The following is a 20,197-nucleotide window of genomic DNA, read 5'->3' as shown; positions in this document are numbered from 1 at the left end:
TGATCTTGAAGTTTTGTTTTAAGGTGAAGTTTTGTGACTGTTTGAGTGTGTCAATTGCAAGAAACAACTACTAACACTTTCGGATATAACTACAATCTCAAACTACCACCCTATGAGTTCAGTAATGAATGTACCTCAGAACCAACTCAAACGGTAGAGAACAAAATGAAGTTTGTCAGAGAGATTCTCATCTCGAACCAATAAAGCGAGTTACTCTGATCGAGTAGATGTCGCTTTCGCGATGTCACTTTCGTGTATCGAAAATGAGATGAGAAGCTTGAAACAAGAGGGGAAAAGACAGTGACACAGTATAGAAATCAAAATGAAGTTTGTTGGAGAGATTCTCGTCGTAAACCAATAAAGTATGGAGTTACACTTATCGAGTCTATAGTCGTCGGGTCAGACATTTTATCCAATGGCATAAAAAGATTGTGAATGAGGCCAAGGACAAGTAAGCTTAGATGTCGCTTTCGCGTAACAAAAACAAGAAGAGGAAAAAACCTTACTAGGCAGTGGCTTCTTGCTCCTCTTTCTCCTGCAAAATGTGCTCTGTCCATTTCCCTTCCCGAAAACTAAAAAAGAGTTGATGATACACATTTTGATGAACTGGTTGAGTACTCTGCTACAGCAGAAGAATCAGATTTTTTAGCTGAACAAAGAATCAACAAATAAGCAAAGAGACAGACATTTTGAAATCTGTTTCTAAAGGTCACTTGAATTAAATTGTCTTCAAATTTCTTCATGACACCCATGAATATTGTATACATACAAAGTGATATCATTTGAACTCGGAGGGCTTAATCTGTCAAAGTTTCTATGATGTGCACAAGTAATACCACGATGAATACCGTACAAAATCTTACTCGGCAGCTTAATTGGCACTTTTTCGCCAAAGAAACGGCAGGAAATGTTTGTTTAAATTGGGAAGGGTAGTCAGGCAGAGGGATCATTTCGGAGTGGAAGTCAGTATTGAATCAGGATCAGCTTTTACCAAGTTTGGGTCGTCATGGAACTATGGAAGCCAGACTTTAACTGAGAATATCAGTCACACCTGTGTTCATAGAAAGATCCATCCGGGAAACTACTGGACAGTCTCTGGGCAGCCAATTCAAGTCTAGACTTGTCCTGCAGATAAGTTTAAGAGTGTATTAGTAAAGTTATGATCGAATAGAAAACTACAAAAATGAGTTTTGTTAAATGGCAATGTAAAAGAGAAAGAAATGGATATTATATGTTGAAGCTTAGAGAACTTACCTTCCCAACAAAACTTATAATGGAAGGAGTGACCCTGGACTTCCGATGGCATCCTATAGTTCACAGTGATGAATAATCAATAAGGATAAATAAATTATAAAGATTGAAAGCTCTGTTTGATGAACATTGAAGCAGCAGCAAACAATTCCTTCATGGACAGCTGATGTCATGGACTTTGTGGAAAATTTCTAGTTCTTACCCATGTAAATATCTGAAAATTCAAGGCACAGCTTTGATATGGTCTGAGCAATTTCAACCTACAAAATACAACAGAACAAACAGTGATGTCTGATAGCTAGTCAGTTTTCATGATTAGCCAATGTTTTTACTCTAATCTGGAAACAGTTACAGGAATTATATTCTACATAATTCTGCGTTGAGAACAGAATGTGCCAAGTTTCAAGCATTGGTATGGCACCACAATGTATCACTTGTATCAATACCAAAATTAATGTTCAGTGCATATCTCACCTGTCCCAGATGGCATAGTTAAAACTTTCAAATGACGCAAGGAACGGAGAGAGGGAACCATTGTAACAGAAAATAGAGACTTACATCAGAAAGTGTGGTACTAAGATACTTTGATGTGAATGGTGTTGATTGCACTAGTGGCACGCTAGGTAATTCAAGAAGACACTCCCATTGGGTTTCCAATTCACATATATTTGTTGCAGAAAGAATAACAACATTCTGACATTTGATCTGCAAAAAAGAGAAGTTATGAATATCAGGCAAAAAAGAGAAGTTATACATATCAGGCAAAGAGAGTTCCTCATCATGCACGACTATTAAAGTAATTAAGTGCCCGAAAATATTGATACTATAATACCAAAGTAAACATACCATTATACTCTACCAAATGTTAAATAATAAATTGTATATGGGCATATGCAATCTGTTAAATCATAAAATCGGAAGATAAAATAAACACTATGAATGTAGTTTGTATATGGGCGGGCATATGCAATCTGTTTGCAATGAGTTGAACACCTGAGTAACATGAAAAGGATTTCTATCTCATTCCAAACAGAAACATGAAAAAGAATATATCTTGTTTTAATTATATTTTACTCATGCTAGATTTATAACTATCATAAATTTCTTGAGGTAAAAGCACATAACTTGAATCATTCAAATATTGGACCCAGTCACCTATTACTTCTATTGTTTTTTATCGTAATGTAATATGTGTCATTAAATCTAATCGCAAAATTATATACTAGAGCCAGATCAAGAAATTTTTGGTACCCAATAGAGTGGAATTAAAGATATTAAATTTTTTTCTTCAAAAATTCACTAATAAAACTTTAATAGTGGGCCCTTTAACTTTAAGCGTGTATTGACTTGTCCCCTATTTGAGTTGGCAAAAGGCGACTGCGTTTGCCCCCAGCGCCCCCGCCAACCTGTCCCATGGCCAACACGGAAGTAAATCACGGGGGCTACTAGCCTTTGGAATAGTGACCGGCGCATGATAGAGGCATTTACCTAGACTATGCCGAGATTTGAACCCTAGACCTCAAGTTAGCAGCACCTTATGCGCTAGCCACTAGACCGTACCAAGGGAATTGACTTGCCCCCTATTTGAGCATCTATCATGAGTGTGCACCATGTAATTCAGTTTCTGTGTCCATTGTCCCTTTCCAAAAGCAATAAAGAGATTAATGTGTAAAGCAAGACATTTGTTAATAGATGTTCAATTTGCACTTGGAGTCAAATAAATTCAGGGTAATATTGAACGCATATCAAATACACATGAATTAGAGATATCAAGCAATGGACAATCTGATTATTCAAAATAAAAAAATAATAGAAAAACAAAAATAAGCAGAGTTACTCTCAGGCATACCAACGGAAGAGGTAGCTTCTTATGATGCAGTAATTCAGTTATGCCTTCAGGCAATAGAGCCATCTGGAAAAAAAAAAAGAAGAAGAAAACATAATTTAGAATGTCAAAATTTTAGAATTTAGAAATTAAAATTAGTAAGACTATCAAATGTAATTATTCTACGCATAATCAATGAAGCTAAATGTAAACTGGTAATTCTCTGGCCTTGAAGAATATCAGTATCCGATAAAGCAAGTGTATATGTGTAGGCACCATTTCACACTCACAAATGAGGGCTACTTTTATTATATATAATAGTTACCATATTTGTATATAATATTTGTTACCATATTATCTCTATATATTAGGTAATATATATAGGTAAATTTGTCAATTAGCCTAATTATAATTTCTTAAGATAGATTCTAATTTATATATAAATATGTCTACTCTTCAATAAAGTATAGATAACATGGTATCAGAGCCCTTAGAAATTTAAAATTAGGGCTATCTTTTGCTATTCTCCTTTTTAACGCAACCGCTCTCTGTTTGTGCACAACCTTCCTCCAGTAGCACGTCACCTCTCCTGTTCACGTGCTCTCCGACGAGCTTGCAGCCAGCTGGCTTCGCACTCGCATGTTCTCAACCACGAGTTCGTCCCACCGCCTTCCTCCAACAACGCACGTGTATCTCCAAGGTCCTCCAGCAGCACACACCTTCCTCCTGCACGTGCGTCCTCACGGTTCCTCGCTGGCATAGCTCCGAAGGCGCCTTCCAAGGGGCACGTAGTGCGACGCGTCTTCCACCTTTGCGATCAAGGTCAGACCCTTCATCCCTTCCTTTGGACGGCGATCTACACAGATCAAACGGTCAACACCGTGGATTAGGGTTCGTGAACAGAGCAAGCATAACATCCCTCTGCTTCTCAAGCCTTAGTTTTGGTTTTGGACTGGGTGCTTCGACTCCCAACTTCAGCCTTAGTTCGTCTTCATTGCTTTGTGGTTGTTTGCTTTGCCAGCCAGTGTCGGACCTCTGTGCAGACAACGTCTGCTCTAGCTCCATCCTTCATATCTCCATTTTCTGTGTTATGTCGTGGTCCAAGCAACATCGTATTTCATTTTCAGTGTTATCTTTGTTTGCTTTGCTTTGCCAACCATAGCCACATCTTGGTCTTCCTTCAGCCTTAACTCCTTCCTTCGGCTCTTATTTCACAAACTTTGAGATAAAATCTTACGGCTGAAAATAAATCTTCTATTGTGACGAATGTTGTACCTGTGATGTCTAAAATCATGGACTATAAGCCATGTATGAGGTTTGTAAAGCATTTTATCGTGTGGAAAAAACAAGATTAACCTCTGATCAATTATTTTATGACATTCAAGAAGACATACAAGGAACTTAATATGTTGTTGCCCTTTAGCCCTGATGTGAAGGTTCACCAGCACCAACGAGAGAGCAGATGGCTATCATGAGCTTCCTCGCTGGCCTATCTCCTGACTTTGAGTCTGATAACTTACAAGTTCTCTTTGGATATGAGGTCTCCTCTTTACAAGATGTATTTAGTTGTATTCTTCGTACAAAGAATACTACACCTATTCCGCTTAATGGTGCTTTGGTAAGTCGCAAGACAAATTATGAGACTGGAAGATCAACCAGTTACAGTGGAAACAAAGGAGGTAACTCACAAGACTTTGGAACTCGAATGCCGAATTCGGGTGGCATTGTGTGCAACTACTGTTGTAAGCCCGGCTATACGAAGTTCAAGTGTAGAAAGATTCAGTATAAAAATCAACAAAAACACCCATATTGCATCCACTAATGATGCATTTGATAAACCACTCCTTATCATGAATTTGTTAAGTTCTCAAAATATCAGGAATCACTCAAGCCTTCATCTCCCTCTGTTACTACTATTGCTGATTCAAGTAAATAAAATGCATGTCTTCTTTCCTCATCCTCCAAATAGGTCATTGATTCTAGTGCCACGGATCATATGATAGGAAATTCTAGTCTCTTTTCTACTTTTCAATCAAAAACTAACACCTCTACTGTTACTTTAGCTAATGGTTCTCTATCTTGTGTTCGTGGGTCAGGCATAATTAATTCTACTCCTTTTTTTTCCTCTGTCTTACATTTACCTAATTTGTCTTTTAATTTGCTCTGTAAGCCAACTAACTCATAATCTCAATTGTTGTATCTCATTTGTTCCTACTCATTACTTATTACAGGATCTTTTGACGAAGAAAATTATTGGTAAAGGACATGAGTCTGGAGGCCTCTATATTCTTGATACACCACTCCCAAATTCTTTTACTTGCTCGAGGGTCACTTCTCCTTTCGAGGCTCATTGTAAATTGGGGCATCCATCTCTTCCTTTGTTTAAAAAGCTTTGTCCACAATATGGTAAGGTGTAACATCTTTCAAGTGGATAAATACACGTGCTACTATTCCTTTTGAATTAATTTATTCTGATATTTGGTGTCCTTGTTCTATTTTGTCTAAACCTGGTTTTATGTATTTTGTTACTTTTGTGGATGATTATTCTCGTGTAACTTGGTTATATTTAATCAAAAATCGTTCTGAGCTATTTTCTTTGTTTTGTGTCTTTTATATTGAGATTAAAATCTAGTTTAATGTGTCCATCCATACTTTGTGAAGTGATAATACCAAGGAATATACATCTGGTTCATTTGAGTCTTATATGAGTCAGAATGGCATACTTCATGAAACCTCTTGTGTTGATACTCCATCCCAAAATGGCGTGGCTGAAAGTAAAAATAGACATCTTCTAGAAATTGTACAAGCTCTTTTATTTCAAATGAATATTCCCAAACCTTTTTGGGCTGATGCAATTTCTACAACATGTTTTCTCATTAACCGCATGTCATCCTTTGTTCTTCATGGTGAGATCCCTTACAAAATCATTTTTCCCAATAAATCGTTGTTTCATGTTAACCCTAGGATATTTGTTAACACTTGTTTTGCTCGAGATGTTCGTCCGCATATCACTAAATTATATCTAAGTCTTTTAAGTGTAACTTAGTTATTCTCATCTTCAGCAAGGATATAGGTGTTATTGTCCTAGTATCAACAAATATCTTGTCTCAATTGATGTTACTTTCATGGAAGATACACCTTATTTCCCGTCCTCACCTATTCTGACTTGTCAAAAGGCGGATGATGATTTGTTGATGTATCCCAGAATCGACTCCTGTCAAATCTCCCATTATTCAAGCCTACTCCAAGAGTCAACCTCTTGATTCATATCCTACACCTACTATTTCATCATCAGATCAAGTCCCGAGCGATGATCTTCCTAATGCATTACGTAAAGGTAAACGTCAGTACTTGTCCTACTTCTTTTGTTTCTTATAACGGATTGTCATCTTCCTCGTGTTCTTTTATTGCTTTACTTGACTCGATCTTTATTCCTAAAACTGTATGTGACGTCATATCTCATCCTAGTTGGAAAGATGCAACGATAGAGGAGATGAATGCTTTAGATGACAATGACACTTGGGACTTAGTTGATCTACCTTTTGGGAAACACGCTATCGGATGCAAATGGATATTTGCAGTTAAGGTCAATCTGAATGGATCGGTTGCCAGATTAAAAACTCATCTTGTTGCTAAAGGCTATGCTCAAACATATGGTGTGGATTATTCTGACACTTTTTCTCCTGCCGCAAAGTTTACATATGTTCGATCGTTTATTTCACTGCTACTCATAATTGGCCTTTATATTAACTTGATATCAAAAATGTTTTTCAGAAGAGGTGTATATGGAGCAAACTCCCCGGTTTGTTGCTCAGGAGGAGTCAGGGTGAGTTTGTCGTCTTTGGAAAGCTTTGTATGGTTTGAAACAAAGTCCTCATGCTTGGTTTAGAAAATTTAGTCAGGTTATTGAAAAATTTGATATGATGAATAGCAAGTCTTGACCATTCTGTGTTCTATAATCAATCAATAGCTGGTATCATTCTATTAGGTGTGTATGTGGATGATATTGTTATGAAATTATACTACAGGAATCTCATATCTTAAATCTTTCATTCATACTCAGTTTCATACGAAATACTTGGGGGTACTGAAGCATTTCTTAGGTGCCAAGGTTATGAGGGGTAAAACATGTATATTCCTGTCTCAGAGAAAATATGTTTTCGACTTATTAACTGAGATAGGAAAATTAGGGGTAAAGCCTTGTAGTGTTCCAATGACTCAGAACATGCATCTCACAGAAGAAGGTGAACTAGTTGAACATCCGGAGAGATATCGAAAGTTGGTTGAGAAGTTGAATTACCTTACCGTAAGTCGTCTGAATATTACATATTCGGTTAGTGTTATCAGCCAGTTTATGTCATCTCCAACCATTCATCATTGGGCAATGTTAGAACAAATTCTGTGTTACTTGAAGGGAGCACCCAAACGAGGTATAGTATATAAAAATCATGGGCACCCTCATATTGACTGTTTTTCGAATGCAGATTGGACAGGTTTCAAAATGGATAGAAGATCTACTTCAGGTTATTGTATATTTGTTGGAGGAAAGTTAGTCTCATGGAAGAGTATGAAGCAAATCGTTATATCACGATCCAGTACAAAGTCAAAATACTGAGCTATGACACAGTTTGTGTGTGAGATAATGTGGATACATCAACTCTTGATTGAAGTAGGACTTAAAATTTCAGTACCAGCACAATTATGGTGTGATAACCAAGCTAATCTTTATATTGCATCGAATCCTGTGTTTCATAAACGAACTAAGCACATTAAAATTGATTGTCACTTTTTTCGTGTGAAAATTCAACGAAATTTGATTTCTAGGGGATATGTGAAGACCGAAGAACAATTCGGAGACATCTTCACAAAAGTTTTAAGTAGGGTTTGGGTTGATTATCTTTGTAACAAGTTGGGTATGATTACTCCAACTTGAGAGAGAGTATTATATATAATAGTTACCATATTTGTATATCATATTAGTTACCATATTATCTCCATATATTAGGTAATATATATAGGTCAATTAGGCAAATTTGTCAATTAGCCTAATTATAATTTCCTAAGATAGATTCTAGTTTGTATATAAATATGTCTACTCTTTAATAAAGTATAAATGCTTTTTCTCTCAATTAGCAACTATAATGACCTTAATCCACTATAGTTGGAACACATACATAAGCAAGTTCCACTCAGACACCTCACCTCCAATTTTATTAACAATACCTTCAACCAAAAAGAGGAACTCAGAATGGCAACACGAAAAATGACTTCTATGATGTTATTTATGCAAATGGCCATACGGTTACTTATATATTATAGAAATGCCAACACAAGAAAAAATGAGCCAAATTTTCATAATCACCTCGTTCCTGTCACCAATGCAGTGTTGTCCTATAAGATGTCTGAGGTACTCCTCAAACTCTTCATCAGGAGCCTAGAAACAGGAATAAATAATTCATCAATGATATATCCTAGGGATATAAGCATGTCAAGCAAGGATAAATATCATGCAAACTGACTATACCTTTGAGAAACTACACCTAACTATTAGTCTATATACAAAGCTGATTAGAAGATTATCCAAGCTAAAAAAAGCAATGGCAATAGTCATAAACAAATATTGCAAATCTTTGGTAATATGTGTGCAATTACTAGACCATAAAGCTCTACAGGTCATATCTTAGACTGGACAGATGTGAATAACCAATAATACAATTTAGAAGAGCAAAGAATAGTAATTATTTGGACGAACCACTATAATCATGTTGGGTCACTGTTCAAAGTACAACGAACTATAGAACTGTGAACATAAGTTAAAAGATTGTAGTGTGAACAATGTCCCAACATGATCAGCTGTTCAACTTTAGATGATGGGATATCTAGATAAAAAAAAAAAGGACAGCCCGGTGCACGAAGCTCCCGCTATACGGGATCCCAGGGAAGGATCCATTGTACGCAGTCTTACCCTGCTTTTTGCAAGAGGCTGTTTCCAGGGATGGGATATCTAGATAAAAGATGATAAATTGTGCTGAACATAAGTTGAATTTAACTGCAGAGAACAGCAATCAGATTCAACTTGGAAAAACTCATGGTTATATCAAAATGGTTGAATAATAGATCATCACATGATTCACATTCATCAATGTAAATGATGGCTACCAATACAAGTATTCCTCAAAATTATTCCTGCTCTACAGTCAGAAATCAATTTGAGAAATAAAGTGAAGGCGCCTTTTATCAAAGGGGACACAAAATGATGAGAATAAAGGGCAGCCCGGTGTCTTACATGAGAATAGCAGCGACTTAAATCCAGTCAGTTCAATACTAAGAAGTAAAGCATTCATAGTGCTATAGAACTGGTGAGAAAGAACACCCTCCCAAGAAATAATGATAGAAATTAGAATTTCCTAGTTTAGATACTTTAAATATGTGGACACTGAATTCCAGCCTCCTTTTATCATCATTATGATTTCCTCTCCTGGTCATACATATCTCTTTTGCACTTCCTCTAATTGTTTGTCATCAAGAATGAGGACTATAGATCACAATAAGGGCTCAGACAGAATGAAATTTGATGAATATTTCATTTCTTCTTTCTTAGAAGTTAGAATTTAACATGGCATATTTTAATTTGGCAGGTCCATAGTTGATGTAGGGGACTCAAATGGTTGTGAAGACATATATCATCACTTATCAATTATATATTGACATAAACTAAAAGTGGGACTTGGTTATAATAAACATTAAGACTTTAAGACTTGGTATATGCACATTGAAGTTTGAGAACCAATTTCTTGTTGATCTCTAGTTGAAAGAATCAGTCATGTAGTTTGCTCAACATAAAAATGTGAAAACGAAGACTCAAGACCAACCAAAATAAGGAAATGATTTTGGATTGTTTCTAAAGTAACATCAATGTATCTGCATAAGCATGTGACAAATATGGTACTAAAAAATGTTGATGAGTACAATAAACATTTCTGCTTATTCATTATTTCCTAGTTCTAGTTGGAACCTAATTGTGGAATCTTAATTGCAGTATATTGCATGCTTCATTATTTAAAGTAAACTCTATATATATGATAAGAGAAAGAATTAACACCCTCGATATTTAGATTTGCCCACTAAGTAGTGCATCTAGAACCCTAACACAGGTGCAGGACAAGAAACAGCATCAAATCCTTTGTATGCAGATTTTAGAATTAACCAAAACATCACCATTTGAAGCGAGATACTATAACTTTTCAGTTGTGGATTAAAATATGGTCATAATTTATTCAAAAAGAGAAAAATATGGTGCATCCATAAGGAGAAATTCATTATATTTAAATATTCATCGTCAACTTCTAGTGAAAGAGACAATAAAAAAGAATGAAATAATTTCTTTTCAGAAACACTATATAATGGATTAGATAATTTAGTTTAAACTAAGCAATGTTATGGTTAAAATCCAAATATTTCATCAACTAACCAGCCTAACTCCAAAAGCTTTTGCCACACCTGCTAGTGACACATCAGAATTCATAGGGCCAAATCCTCCAAACAAGAAAACCTACAAATACAAGTTAGAAGATCAATTATGTATGGACTTGGGAAAATTACTAGACCTTCATAGATTAACTAAGACAATTGAAGGTCACTGAAGGAGACCATGTCATTAGTAGCCTTCCTCCCTTCAACTTCTTCGGCCACAGAATCTATCTGGATAACAAAAGAACTCAAAATAAACCTCTAGTTAAAATGAAAATAAAATTCTAGGAAAAACTTGAAGGTCCATTTACATTCATGTAGCATAAAATTGTTCAAAATACACTTAGACAAACTATCAGACACAGATGAATGTATGGAAAGTCTTAGCCTATAACTATGACAGCTTGCAACTGATACATAAAAAACAAAAAAGTGATGGTAGTAACAGTTCAAAAAGATAAGGCTAATCCTCATGAGTGACAATCTCATGGTAATAGAGTCAAGTAAGATTTGCATATATGTTTCTAAGTTGAATAAAGACAATTTTAAAAAATGTGAATATTGATAGAAAAGATCATACTGTCTGCATCATTTTAGCTAATATAGAGATATTTTTTTATTGTATAAGTTGTCTCACTTCATTTTGAACAACCGCCACACGAGTCGTTTGCCAACCAATGCCATGTAGCTTTTTGCACAATGTGCCACTCAGCATGTCCTCAGTAATGCCAAATCTGAAGCAAATGTACATCAACAATAATGAATACCCCTTTAACCATATAACAAAAAATGTTGAATGCCAAAGAGAATGTTTTTGATGATTCAATTAGCAAAATCTATAAAGAGTAAACAAGTGAAAAAAAAAAAGTACATAATCATGTATGGATATGTAAGAGTTGTAAGTTAGATATACAAGATCTCAAGCATTCATTGTGGAGAAGTAAAAGCCCAATCTTCTTGGAAGAGGATAACAAACATATATATATATATATATCATTTTTACAAAGCATTACAACCTCTAGTAAACTTGACCTAACTCATAAACTTGGCCTGCAAGACTAAAAATTTATTTCAACTTTCCCTTACGGGAAGCACTTTTGATTCCCATAAGCCCCTCTGGGGATTGTGCTCCAGGAAGAAGCCAACAGTTACCAGTTTATACAGGAAAGGGGAGGTTGAGATCAGTGATATTCAAAATATCCACTCTAAACACTGCTATTGTTTACCAAGCAAACAAAGACTAATGAAGTTCATCCATTTGGATGGCTTTGATACAGCAGCCTCTTTTTGCAATCTGAAAACCTAAATTAAAATTTTCATGACTCAACCATGTGCTACGTCCAACTACGAAAGCCTACTACAAACGGCAGCAAAATAAAAAAGGTGGCCATTTTTTCTAAATTTTTTAAAAAAATCTAGCGATTTTCGAATTATCCTTGCAAACAATACAAGTCATTGATATCAGGATCCTCGACTAGACAATGTAATTTTCTTGACAAATTGATAAAAAAATGTTTTAAAAAAACTATGATTTGCCTTATAGTCATCTTAAAAGTTTTAAAAGGAATTTTATCAGTATAAACTACAAAGCACATGAAAAATATGAAATCATTTACAATTTCTGGACATTTTTATCAATACGAAGTCGCTCCACTCCGATTGTTGAATAGCATGGACAGTCCACTGTTAGAGAGTAGACAAATAGTAAACAAATGCTAATGCATAAAGACAAGGTAATATAGTGTCAGAGACACGAGTGCAAAATTTTGGAAGAATGGAAGTATAAAAATCTTGCAAAGTTTCATCCAAAAGGTTCACCATATTTGTTTTCTTTTTCAGAATCAGAGATTATACAAGGAAACTGTATGATATTCAAGAAATGACTTACAAAATCTCATCACCTACGATGATGATTGATGCCCTGAAGGAACCATTCAGAGGAATGCTAGCCACACCATTGTTTAGAGAAGCATTGTCATCTTTAAGTACTAACTTCTTGTTTCTACCAGCTCTTTCTAATCTTCCATCAGCGAGCATATATGCAGGTTTAAAATTCTCTTTCATGCTTGGTGAGTCAGCAACGCTTAGCAATGCATTCGGAACTGTGTCGTATATGCTCCCAATTGAAGTATATCTAAATAAACAGAATTATTGATTTTCAGAAATATTCAAACACTCATTAGTAGGTGGTTACAGATTAAGTAGAAGATAATTATCAAGCAAAAATTGAAGCAGAAATAAATCAAATAATGCATCTGTTCATAATAATTTTCAGAAATATCCAAACACTAATTAGTAAGTGGTTACAGATTAAGTAGTAACTAATTATCAAGCAAAAATTGAAGCAGAAATAAATCAAATAATGAATCTGATCATGATTGGTTATCAGGAGCATGGTGTTATAGGCCAAAACACTAGTGTGTTAAGTATATCACATTAACTGGATTCTAGTATGTGAGTAATTGATTCATTATTAAATAAACTGAATCATATACTTTATTTAATTCCATGACTTGACAATGATGATGCTTGGCCTTGATCAAATACCATCATTAAATTAAATCCCTTACTTACAAGATTGGTGATGAAGAAATTAATGTAAGGAGTAGATAAAGAAAATGACAATGACTGGGGTCATTATGGAAAAATATTAAGATATGAATGGGACCACAACAAAACAATTCTAACAAGCAACAGAGCATCAAACAAGTAGTAGCCTACCCTTGATCATAGAGACTGCAGTACTTAACTTTGGAAGTTAAGAGGAAAGCCCACACGTCCCTGAAAGTGACAGATTGGAGCAAAAAAAGACATGAATAACAATCCAAATATCTTCAACCGATAGGTTAATTAATTAGCATATCCAAATAACAACCTGTATGACCAGTCCAAGATAGGGTTCACTCTCATGAAAGGAGGCCAACCAATTGAACTAGGGGAAAACTGCTCTTGTCCAACCTGTTAGGGCAAATCAAGAATAAATGAGTAAACTCTCATCTGCACCAAGAGTAATAATAATAACTTCGAAAAAAAATCACAACCCACTGCAACTTTTTGTGCTCTATTGTAAGACATACCGCGTTAGGATCACCGATCCTAGTTCCAAGAAAAATAGCTTTGGTGGGTTTTTTTTTCAATAGAGCCTCTAGGCCAGATTTGAAATCTGAGTGAATAGTTTCCAGTTGCAAGTCGTAACTAAGCAAAACAAGAAAGAAATCAAAACTGAGTAAATAAAATCATAGTTTCAGATACAAGGCATGAGAAACCAAACAAGATCTTGCATGAGAAAGTCAAAGTGGGAACGTGCATCCTTACTCCCTGGCAGTTTCATAAGTGAAAGAATTAATCTCAGGGAAAGCACAAGGACTCTCAAAATATATGGTTCGAATTGGACACTTGAGTGCATTATCCGAGAGATGCTGATTTGAACATTCTGATTTTCCTTGATGCAAATAATAGCCAGCTCGCAGTAAATGAAGTAATACCTGCAACAATAATACAATTGAGCAAGCGTTAAACTGTGCTACGAACAAAACAAAGATAGATATGAAATTTCTTACCGTTGAGTCCTTCCCCCCATTAAAACTGAAGGCAACCTGCTCAAACCTGTTTAGAATTTTTAAGAAATTGTTAATAATTTTGAGTTAACAAACTAACATAACAAAACATTTGGAGGATAAGGAAGTCAGATTACAACTAATACAAACATTTGGAGGACCAGAACTATTTGCCAGGATTTAAAGCATTACTGCAGCTTCTTAGAGAGACTTCCGTAACTCATTCCACATGGTTCATAGATTTCATGGTTATATTGCCTCATTTTACATCTAATACAAGCAAATGCATTGCTTTCCTATTTCCTTATCTACATTAGATTACCCTTATATGTGTCACCATGTTTTATGGATTATTCTTTCTTCAAGTTCCTGCTTCAGTATCTTTCACTAATCTAGTTCAAGCTAATTACAGAGAAAATAAACAATCTCAATATGAGTCCAGTGCCTTCTTAACTCTCCTAACCAAGTTAGAAAAGGGGAGCTTATCAAGTATCGGAGATAATAACAATCATTATTATCATAATTATTTAGGAAAGATTGCCTATACTGCTTCCTCTGTAGTTATTCTGGAAAGTGCATTTTAGGTTATGTATTCCAATAGTTATCATCTAATAAGCAGTAAATGTTATCTTATATAACAAGAAATTGTTTGTAAAGAGAAACCATTATCCAAAATATTAAATACCAAAGGATGAATATGTGATATTCTAATATCTGATAAGCAAAAATTGTAAAACCAATATCCATTAAATAGAGCTTAGAATTACAATGGAAAGACACTAATCTTCAGGTTTTTCAGGATCAGTTCAGGTTTCAGATTGGAGTATATGGACTTTTGGACTCCTCCAATGCCACTGGCCATTCTTAGTTTGACACATTACTCTTCCTTCTCTCTAGTCCATTCTTAGGAGGTATTTCTCCTTCATGAACTATAAAAACATCAATGATGACTTATACCTATCACTATTATCACTGACTTCATATTGCATCCACATATTGCACATGTATTATGTAGTGGCGACCACATCCCACCTACAAGATAAATAGGGTAGTTTGGCGTTTAAAGTCAATTTGGTTTATTTTAAATTAATTTAAACAAACCGAGGAAGATTTTTTAACTGCATATGTGATATGTAGACGGCATATATCCTATATGATTGCTATGTGATTCCCTACAAAATCTACAAAATGTTTGGTTATAACAGGGAAAATGTTCTGCCTATTATGGGTTTCAATTGCATGGTCTATAAAAGCTTTTGGGTGAGTTTTGGTGAACGACAAGGTTACCCACATTATATATGCACACATATTTGAGAAAAACATCCTCCAATTAGGCTTCCTGTTCAACTACGAATATGATTAGTCGTTGAATAATAGTTCTGAGGTTAATGATAGATATATCAAAAAGAAGAGATTATGTGCATGAACTGTTCAGTTCAAAGTAAATCATTCAAAGAATTGTTCAGCAAAAGAGAGACAAACATGGCATTTAGTAGCAACCGACAAAACGATCAAATGGAATAGACAAAAAATGATGAATAAGGAAACTCGTAAGAACAATCAAGCTACCTGAGTTTAAAACATTCATGTAAAACACCAAGGCGACGAAGAAAACATAAACAAGTACTGCAAATTCAGGTTAATCCAACTAATTCATTAAAAAAAAAAAAAAAAACTTCTTGGTCGAGACTCGAGACTGAGCAACCTACTCCAGCCAAACAATCAGTTTTAACCCAGATTTAGAGCCCAAGCGCAAGAAGCGCGCTGCAGAAACGACTGCCATTACTCGATAAAGATATTCAATTCAAACCCCACCAGAGCCCACACAAAATGAAAAAGAAAACAAATTGGCAAGAATCGCCCAACAAATTAAAAGGCGGAGGTTAAGAATCTGACTCGTAGAGCGAAAAAGCCCTCTGAATCACGTAAACGGCGTTCTGGTACTTTGTCTGCAGCCGCCGATCGACGCTTTCCCTGACGGCCCTATCAATCTCCATCGCTTAGCTGCGGCACCAACACCAACTCCACACAAACCGCTGATATTAATGTCGACAAGTATTGCCCAGATGCTTAAGGGCGAGCACTTGCGTGCGCTCGTGCGACATAGAGAGAGAGAGAGAATCAAAAAACACTAATTTATCAGGAGAGATGATTGGCTGGCGTGGTCTGGATCATCGACGAGGATTCCTCGGCCCGCTCGCCCTCGCTTCATGCAGGAAATGGGAATTTGCCAGGGCCGGATTGAAAGAGCCTGCAATTAAACAGCTCAACGATGGAACTCGTAGATTTAATTGTCGCTGCTTTTTGGATTGGGCTGGAGAGGTGGATCGGACATGGACACAGATCGCCATTTCCTCGCACAAATGTGGACACAGATGCCCTAATCGAATATGTTAAATATGGACATACTACTTTTTTCTATTTATAGTGGACTTTAGCCCAGGGATCGCTCCAGTTACAGCTTGCCCTGTAAAATGCTAAGAAATTTCAGGTCGGTACTCGTAGTTTAATCAATTTTTTTAAATACCCTTTCGTCAAAATTCTTTTTTTTTTTTTATCAAATATCAAACTCACTGACAAACATCTAATTCATTTACCTATAACAAAAGGTAAATGTGTCAACACTTCAGTAAATGTGTCAACATTTATCAATTCAGAAGAGTCTTCATTTTTCTCTGTCTCCGGCATAGGTCATTAAAATATATATATCTAGGGCTCTAATTTTTATTAGGATTCATATTTTTAATGTATTAAATATATTTTTATATATATTTTTAAAAGATAATAGAAAAAAAATATGACCCACATGATAAACAAGATTACATAATCTTAGTAAAACACAGAGACAAAGAGAAATGAAGACAGAGGATCTAAACTAAACACTTACCGTTTCACAATTCAGTATTACTGACTTTTCAGTTAGATATAAATAAATAAATAAATCACAAAGAATTCATCTAACAACAGTAATGTATAAGATGAGATAATCCATAAAATTTTAGTATCCGTTAACAATCAATCCCAAATTTATGTGTCGACACTACTGTATGACCATCTGTATCAATATCTCGTAGGAGCAATATTTGCCCCCAGGGGCTGGATCAGATGGTAAAGATTTTATTATTTTTTAGCAATAACAAGTTAGATACATCTATCATTTTACTTCCTTGATAGACATTAAGTTTAACTTTTATTTAAATATATTTACAGTAATAAGTTATTCAATTTTCCATTTGACTCCATTCTATAATTTACAATTGTTCTGGTTTAGGTAATGAAAAATATGGTTTATTTTTTCTTTTGTTTGTGCTTAAAAAGACTTTAATTTAGTTCTTGATAAATGATAATGACTGATTTGATTTCATTGTGATCTTTATTTTCCAAGGATTGTATTCAGATTTATTATTTTGTATATTATTTTTTATTTATTTGTATTTTGTACTTCACCGAATGAGTTGAGCATGGGAGCATGATTTAATTCCTTTATGGTTTTAATTTCCGAATCTACTTGACCCAGTTGCTACTAACATAGTAAGGTGTAATGGAGGTTGATTATTTTATTTACTTTAAGTTTAAACTTATAATGTAATATAATCTGGATTATAAAAGATAGTAAAATTTTATAATCTGGATTACAAATTAATACTATGTAATAAAAAAATACGAAGAATATTTTTTTAAAAAAAAATAATGTTAAAAGTCTAAAAAAAAATTTCTACCTAGCCCTCAAATAGACTTAAGCAGGCTCTCATAATCCATAAATTTTAGTATCCGTTGACAATCAATCCCAAATTTATGTGTCAACACTACTGTATGCCCACTGTATCAATATGTCGTGGGAGCAATATTTAATGATTCTAATTTCCGAATCTACTTGACCAAGTTACTATATTCCTATGTGACAATATCCCCTAAGCTTGGCTGAAATCAAATAAGCGTCCATTTCGGACCAAATAGGAAGAAATACTCTCTCATATTTAGACAGAGGTGTGACGATCGTCAGTAGAGGTCGCAGGATGTTTTTATCATTTTATAATAATACGAATTATATTCTTATAAAAATAATGGATATCAGACAAAAGAATATAATCACCTTATAATCAAAGATTACATATATTATATTACCAAACATAATAATATAATCAAGATTATATTATATTATATTACAAATTTAATTATATTACAAACTAAATTACATTACACCCAATTAAACGTAGTCTATATTTCTACGTGACCCTGAGAGTGACTGAGTTGGTCATCAATTATCAAATCAGAGTCGATTTTGGACGAAATAGGAAGAAATACTCTCCCATATTCAACAGACATGATAAAAAAAAAATCAATATATTCTATCTATATATTCCATCTAATTCATTTTAGAAAGAATATTATATTTTTTAAGTGAAAAAATTGATTAAGAAAAAAATCATATAATTTTTTAAATATATAAAAAAGAACTTAATTAGTTTAATTAATTTCCTTTTAACCACTGACTAGTTAATCAATTTTAAGATACGTACAATAAAATTGTTTTAAGACACGGTAGACTAATGACTAAGTTTAAGGCAAATAGTATTGGATAAGTTGTTATAGGAGATATTAGGAAAATTATAGAATTGAAATTAAATAAATCTAATTCTAACTTATCTATTGGGATCATCTGAACGGATAATTTCATACTGTCAACGAGGTTAGTTCTACCAAACTTCTGGTGATTCGAGTTGAGAAATTGATATGGTGCATAGTAGAATCGGGAATCGATCGTCTAATCAGGAAGAGAATTCGCTGACTAAGATATCAAGACCTATGTTCTACGTAGTTTGCTTGAAACGGATTCGTCTCACCTTCGACTATGCTTTGAGGTTCTCTCGTGTCATTTGTTTCTCAGGATACAACGAATGCACGACTCAGACAAAAAAATCGAGAAACGAAGGTTGAGGAATTAATACATATACCATAATTTAAATTAACAATAAAGTCAAGAAACTTCTAATATGGGACTAACAATCCATACATAGTAAAATTTATTCTTCTCCATCTCCTTATTCCATTCATATTTCCAACAAATAGATGACATCTTCTGATAATCTCAAACTTGGGATTAAATCATTTCAACTAATGATCCATCAGCCTAAATTTATCTAGTTTAGATGGAATAATGAGACAAAATTTGGTTTCTGAGAATTATCAAAACCATAAAATTATAAATACCTACGGGTAAGGGTGAGAAAAGATCCGTTTAACCCAACTAATGATTAGACTAAGGCTGCAAATGAATCAAGCCGGCTCACGAGCTTTTCGAGTCGGCTTAAAAAATATTCGATTCGTATTCGAATTTATTGAATTCGAGCAGAACTCGAATATGTTCGAACTTTTTTTTGAACCGAATTCGAGTCCAAATTATATTGTTCGATAGTTCACGAGCTGCTTGCGAGTCTTAATATTTTATAAATATTAATTAAATATATATTAAATAAATAAATTTCGAGTCTTAATTCAAATAGTTCGCGAATATCTTCAAATCTTTCGAACCGAACTCGAACTCGAGCCCTAAATCGAACCGAACTCGAACACAATTTCAAATTTTTCGAACTTTGAATCGAACTTGAACTCGAATATAATTATTTCGAACCGAATTCGAGTCTTAGATTTTTCAACATATTCGATTCGAGTACATCTTAGACTAATCGAAATTAAAAATTGATCCGATTAATTCATAAATTCACTTTTTGTTTCTCTTTAAAATATCGATTATTTTGAATAAATTGATTTATATCAATTTTAAAAAAAACTAGATTTGATTAAATCAATTAAAATAAAAATGACAAATCAGTGTTATAGCAAATTATTTATAATAGTCAATTGACAACGTAAATCATCAATCAACTGCTAGACTTAATCGTTTTCCATCAATCATCAATCAATCGAATGATGAAAAGTATTATCAATGAAAAAATTGATTATTTCAATTTTCAAATCAATTAATTAATATTGATCCTGTCGGAAAGTTGAAAAGACGGAAATTAAGCTAGAGATGTGCCACTCACGTTGATTTCCTATGACCTATGGACTCCTTACGGACCTGCAATACAAA

At 34.3% G+C, this 20,197-nt stretch overlaps 1 protein-coding gene across 1 annotated transcript; it reads right to left on the bottom strand.

The window, feature by feature from the left end:
- Positions 1–697: 697 nt before the first annotated feature.
- Positions 698–16,486, bottom strand: LOC122055363 (FAD synthase-like). The gene is made up of 16 exons (XM_042616762.1): positions 16,000–16,486; positions 14,107–14,152; positions 13,862–14,031; positions 13,624–13,741; positions 13,422–13,504; positions 13,268–13,327; positions 12,435–12,680; positions 11,184–11,280; positions 10,727–10,777; positions 10,548–10,628; positions 8,439–8,510; positions 3,101–3,163; positions 1,810–1,956; positions 1,454–1,511; positions 1,255–1,307; positions 698–1,125 (listed from the first exon to the last, which is right to left on the bottom strand). Exons 1-16 carry the CDS (start codon positions 16,098–16,100, stop codon positions 1,042–1,044), a joined length of 1,530 nt encoding a protein of 509 aa, XP_042472696.1. The 5' UTR covers positions 16,101–16,486; the 3' UTR covers positions 698–1,041.
- Positions 16,487–20,197: the final 3,711 nt, after the last annotated feature.

Source organism: Zingiber officinale, chromosome 3B (assembly GCF_018446385.1).
Source record: "Zingiber officinale cultivar Zhangliang chromosome 3B, Zo_v1.1, whole genome shotgun sequence".
NCBI classification, from domain to species: Eukaryota; Viridiplantae; Streptophyta; class Magnoliopsida; order Zingiberales; family Zingiberaceae; genus Zingiber; species Zingiber officinale.
The sequence above is the reverse complement of the archived record's forward strand: the minus strand, read 5'-3'. Positions and strand labels throughout refer to the sequence as shown.

Bases quoted from the DNA above. Each gene is read 5' to 3' on its own strand.
- LOC122055363 (XM_042616762.1), bottom strand. From the start codon at position 16,100: ATGGAGATTGATAGGGCCGTCAGGGAAAGCGTCGATCGGCGGCTGCAG. The intron at 13,328-13,421 runs GTTGTTATTTGG...TGTCACTTTCAG, and splicing joins ATCTTGGACTGGTCATACAG to GGACGTGTGGGCTTTCCTCT. The intron at 8,511-10,547 runs GTTAGTTGATGA...TCCTGTTTCTAG, and splicing joins AAGCTTTTGGAGTTAGGCTG to GCTCCTGATGAAGAGTTTGA.